Source organism: Uloborus diversus, chromosome 7 (genome assembly GCF_026930045.1).
Source record: "Uloborus diversus isolate 005 chromosome 7, Udiv.v.3.1, whole genome shotgun sequence".
Classification (NCBI taxonomy): Eukaryota; Metazoa; Arthropoda; class Arachnida; order Araneae; family Uloboridae; genus Uloborus; species Uloborus diversus.
Window position 1 is genome coordinate 100914099 of NC_072737.1, and position 5808 is coordinate 100919906.

General features: G+C 37.1%; 1 protein-coding gene across 1 annotated transcript; it reads left to right on the forward strand.

Annotated features, from left to right (window-relative positions):
• Nucleotides 1-5021: 5021 nt before the first annotated feature.
• LOC129226814 (uncharacterized) lies at nucleotides 5022-5417 on the forward strand. Its single transcript, XM_054861442.1, has one exon. It carries the CDS (start codon nucleotides 5022-5024, stop codon nucleotides 5415-5417), a length of 396 nt encoding a protein of 131 aa, XP_054717417.1.
• Nucleotides 5418-5808: the final 391 nt, after the last annotated feature.

The following is a 5808-nucleotide window of genomic DNA, read 5'->3' on the forward strand; positions in this document are numbered from 1 at the left end:
CCAAAAATTTATGAATTCCGAATTCAACACAACTTACTGTGCATAATATTTTACTTTCGTAATACTTTTTGATTTATAATCTCTTTCTACATGGGTCAGAATAACCAAAAGACTTTGAAAAATCTTTTCAAATGAATAAAGAACAAAAAATCATACATGCGAACAAAAATATCATTTCCTAAGTTTAGAAGCAATTTATATGTTACAGCGTGCGTTTGTTTTAGTTTTTTCATCGGCCATTAGACAGTGGCTGCAGCGCCCCCTATAGTTTGTTGGAGTTGCGAATTAAGTTCAGTAAATTATTAAAATGTCACACAGTAAGCGCTACTGCAACGTTCTTTCGAAAATATAATAAGTTTTGGAGAAATGTATTTTTATCTTACATTTTAAGCTGGGAAGCAAAATTTCCATCTCTTATTAAAATAATTCTCAGGCTTCTGCATTGTTTCTGTAAGTAATAAAATTTTGTTTCTTTCTTTTGTAATAGTATTTATATACTTTTAATGAATAAAGTTAATGATGTTAAGTTATTAGTAAAATTTAAGATTCCTTAATTGTGCAATATTGGTTTACTACTACTAATTCTGATTAAAAATGCTAACTTTTTTTTTTTTCAAATAATAAAAGCATTCTTTACTTATGCCAATTCCAGGCAGAAGTGTTGACTCTTTCTTTAGTTTAAAGTTTATACAGCTTGCGGTTTGTGTTTGATTTATTATTAATTGAATGTAATTATATCATGGTTTCATTCACTAAAAACGGGACTGTTCTAACAAATTTTAATTCAATCAGCAAAACAAACGTTTTCAAGTTCACTAATCATAAAATTTTTTACTTTTGGCCCGTTGAAGGAAAAAGTTCATCTTTTACATTTTAGTAAAATCACGAAATAGAGCAGCTATATAAGTGGCCTTTTCACGAAAGTAATGGGACGAAGAGACGTCATAAATGAGCGAGCATTTATGACAACTTAGAGATAGGTTAAAAAAAAAAAAAAAAAAAAAAAAAAAAAAAAAAACCCTATACGTATAATAGAAGTTAACTACCTTTTAATTTTCTACCACAGGCAAAGCCGTGTAGGCATCGAGGGTTTCAAATATTTTAGGAGCAAAACGTAATTTATTGCAATTCACAATAATCATAAATCAACTTTATTTATTTTTTTAAATACGGTAAGCGTGCCAAACATGGCCACCTCAAGGTTCATGGCCTAAAATCTAGCTCATTTATGATTCAATTGGCTCCAACTTTCACATTCACAATAAATATGAAAAAAAAAAAAAAAATCTAAGTGAAAATTTAAGTTTCAGTTATGTTTGTCAGCGGTTTAGGAAAAAAATGCGATGGCTTCATAAGAAACAAGGGTACTTAACAAAGCCAACTCTGGGAAAGGATTACCTTACGCAAGGTTAAAGATTTTTTAAAAAAAAGGGAAGAGATATTCTTTGAATAAAAGCATACTGAACCACATTTGACAAACTCAAAACTATTACCCAAAATTCCATGTTTACTTCAATTGAAAGGAGAAAGATTAATCGTCTCATTCTCGGAATCCGCTGATAATTCGTTATCTTTTTTTTTCACTCGTGCACATTTAGCATATGAGCAGGCGTATGTTCGTGTTACAATAAAGGATCATACATCCACCCGATATTCCGGTATCCTAAACCAAAACTTACTGTAAAATAAGATCAAGTACTAGTGATTTTGTCATCACTATTCTGAAATAAATTTTACTACACTGCAGCCTAGTAACTAAAAATGGCATGTTGATAATGTCTCTTTGTTATCAGTTAGGCTTTTTGGTGATGATCACGACGAGAAGCCATGTCAGCCTAGTCAAAAACTAGGGGCCCGTCTTGGAATCGGGGAGGGGGGGTATAACTTTCCCAAATTTTATGATGGGAGAGGGGAGTCCGGCGACCAAACTGACAAGAGCCCCGCCTTGGCTTTCGACGGCCCTGATGATGATGAACTCACGACCTAGCGATTTTATTAACACTACATCAAAAAATGGGGATAGTCTTATTGATCTCCATGACCTTATTTAGAGCACTGGAGGTGCACCCTTCAAGAATGAAATCTCTAAAGAAGAGAATAAGACCTACTAACACAATCCCCTTTTTCAATGCCATACTTGCACCAATGCTTCCTCCCCTTGTTAACTATTAAAAAATAGTTTATTGCACTGAAATCTAGTGTTTAAAAGAACATCTTATCAAATTTCTATGCCTTTAATGGCATTGTTTTGCTCATATATCATAATATACCTTAAGTTTTTTTTTTTTTTTTAATATTTACAAAACAATACTTTTGAATTTTTTAATTAAGATATTTGATGAAAGCAAAAACTTTCAACTTTTAAGTAAGGAAGTAAACCTGGGCATATGATTTATCTAAATGAGTAGTTAAAATATTGTAAGGTATTAAAATAGAAAAATCATTGAAGTGTACGAAAATAAGTTCTTATATAAAATATGACGCAATTGTTTGGCTTCCTTCAACTTTCAAAAGTAAAAGAGAAGACAAAAAAAAAAACTTTTTTTTCCCTTCACTTTATGTACGTCCGACTATTCCAGGCTCCTTTAATTTTAGATGTGATTTGAATCATGTATGTACATTGAAATTGGTTAACCCTTGCATACTTATTATTTAAAAAAAGTTATTCACATGAAAATAACTTGAGACATGTTTTTATCTTAAAAAAATATTTAAAACATAATGTATGTTCATTGATGTTATATAATTAAATTTAAAATCCTTAAAATGTTTAAAATTAAAAAAAAAATCAGATTAAAATTTGCAAAAATCTAATTTATTTATTTTTTTAAATCCGATTTTTTTTATTTATTAAAATTAAAAAAAAAAAATCACGAACCCTTAGCACAACCTTCGTTGATTAATGTTCATTAAAAACTTCTTTCACCTGGGAAAATTAAGCAGTATTTTAACAAAATGTAGGAAAAGAGCACATTTTGACATGTTTTAATTTTTTTTAAGGTCATTTATCTTGGCGCAAAATTTTTTGTTACATGTTATTTTTTCATTTCATTGTCATGCATAAAATATTTTTATAAACTTTTAAATTTCTTTAAATTCGTTATTTTTTAATTTTCTCGAAAATTGTTCTAAATTTCTTCTCTAACGTGACAAATGGAATACTTATTTTCGCTTGTTGAAAAGTTGGGGAGAAATCTATTTTTCAGCTCAATTGTCAAAAAAAGGAATGTTAAAATAAAGGATCTTAATGCAAAGGGGCCTAAATCTGCCCTCGAGGGAGCCTTCTCAGTCATAATAATATTACAAGCACGTGGGCACTCCCCCTTGGCCATCGGATTGGATAACAAAGCCACTAAGCCAGCCAATCACACTCACCTTTCGCGCCGCTCTTTGCCGTCACGAGACCGTGTCCGTCCGACCTGCTATCGTCTGCCAAAATACCGATTCGATCCTCTTTATCCAGAAACCACCTCGTTCTGTACCCCGTCCCCTCCTTGCTATTTTGTCCCGACTTCTTTTCGGGTCCTCGACTGTCAATCACTTTGAGGTAGTTCCTCCCACTCGAGCTTCTTCCATTGGACAGAATGTGACGTCATCCACTCGAAAGGCGGAGCTCCTCTACGGGGCGATGCGGGGAGTACCATCTGTACTCTAGGTTTGTTCCTCAGCGAAAAGGCCACGAGGCTGTTAGACGTGAAAGAGGCAGCTTTTTTCGTCTGCTTCCCAACGACGTGTTCCACGATCTTTTGGGGTGTTTCGTAATACCTCCACCCCCTGGAATCGTGCCCAAACAGAGAAGTGAATGAGACCCCGTCTCTTGTCAACCCTCCCCCTTTTTGGGACTTCATGATGAAAGGACTAATTTTCTAAGAAGCTGATGAAGATTGGTCCCGTGAAAGGCAACAACTATAAGGTCGTTCTTCCAACGTTACCAATAGCGATAGCAATTGTTGACTTTCGTGTTAAAAAGAGCACCGGAAACGAACCACTGATGTGAACTAACCTACTTAGACTTAATTTATTGAATAAGGAAATGGAAGTATTATAGCATCCTGATGTTGCATTTTCGAACGACTTCAAAGAATCATCAACTACTTTAAAAAATATTAACTGAAGGTAAAATCATTTTTGTTGACAAACCTGAAGCAAGGAGATCTTAGTGTGAACATGAGTATATCATAAATGCAAATTCAACACATGTCATAATTTTAGTCGTTCAACTACCAATAATTAGTAAACCTTACACAAAAACTATTTAGCTAAATATGATTATAAGGCTGGTGTTGAAGATGAAATTCTCTCCCTAGATGTAATGTCTTTCTTCTTGCTCAATCTGCAAGCTTTATTTTGGAAAGTGAAACTTCAGCTAAAGATGTGATGGCTACTAGGAAAGTTTTCAATTCAGAAGAAAGTTATTAGCTATTTTACAAGTTGGCATTAGCAGTATCTGTGGAAGAAATAACCTGTCAAATCTGAGATATCAATAAGATTGTTGCCAAAGTAAAATTTGTTCCAGTACTTCAACCACAGTATCATTGTTTTATATTCGCTATGGAAGCTACTTAAATTTCATATTGAACGAGAAAGTAATGCAATAATGTATTATGAGGACCAGTGGTGCAATACTTCTTGTTGACCAGCGTTGAGATCACATAAGACACCTTTTGCAAATAGTTCTTGGGACATTGAAAGATACGACTTAGAAGATTTCGAAACTAGAAAGGATGGCAATAATGTAGTATGAGGTCTAGTACTGACAAACTTGCCTTCTTATTGACCAGCATCAAAGATTTCCTTATCAAGCACCTTTTACAAAACACTCTCCGGACAGAAGATACGATTTAGAATATATTTCAATTCTGGACTACGACGGACCGTCACGGTGTGTTTCCCGCGTCCCGGGTTAGCGTGAGAAGGGCCCTCGCGGGCCCTCTTCTTCTGCTCTGGAGTACGGCGTGAACTTTGGGGCAGCGGGCAGCTCGTACGGCAAGCCCCCCTACGGCCGCCTGATGATGTCCGTGATGAACCTGCTGCACGGGGAGCGGCCCGCGCCCCGGCCCCACCCCGCCCGGCCGCCCTACCCGCCCGCCTCCCACCAGCGGTCGCCCTTCGCCATCCAGGAGCTGCTCGGCCTCGGCAGCAACAACGACGACGCCGGCGGCGCGCCGCCGCCGCCTTCGCCGGCCGTCAGCTCCGCCGCGGCGGTGAGCCATCAGGCGCAGCCGCCCTACCAGCCGCCGCCGCCGCAGCCGCAGCCGCCTCCGCCGGCGCAGTGTTTCCCCGACCCCGGCCGCATGTACTTCGGGGCCGCGTTCATGCACGGCATGACGGCGCCCCCCATGCCCCCCATGATGGGGTTTGACAACGGACACCAGGCCCACCACTTCAGGACGGACGCTAACGGTGAGTGCCCTTAAATCGTATTTTTCGTAGTCGTTGACCCTCGATGACTCGTGGGGCGAAAACGCCAAAAAGCGCTTAAAAATATTTTTAAACCTCTTTCGCTTGTTTGTTTACACAGGCATGTTATTATGGAGTTTTTTCAATTTGTTTGGGTTCAGGGACCAAAGTTCGCAAGTTAATCCAGCTAATTCCTTTTCATTATCTTTCTGCAGATCACATTTATGACTAACTAATATTAATTTCTAAGAGGACATTCTTTTGTAGAGTGTTTTGAAAAAAATAACTTTGAATTCCCAAGTTTTCGGTGCTGATCAAAACCGATTTTTGGTTTTAGAATTTGATTACTCAATTTTTTCGTCCTATTACTATCGTTGGACACGGGGGAAATTAAATATACCTGCCTTT

Bases quoted from the DNA above. Each gene is read 5' to 3' on its own strand.
- LOC129226814 (XM_054861442.1), top strand. From the start codon at position 5,022: ATGAACCTGCTGCACGGGGAGCGGCCCGCGCCCCGGCCCCACCCCGCC.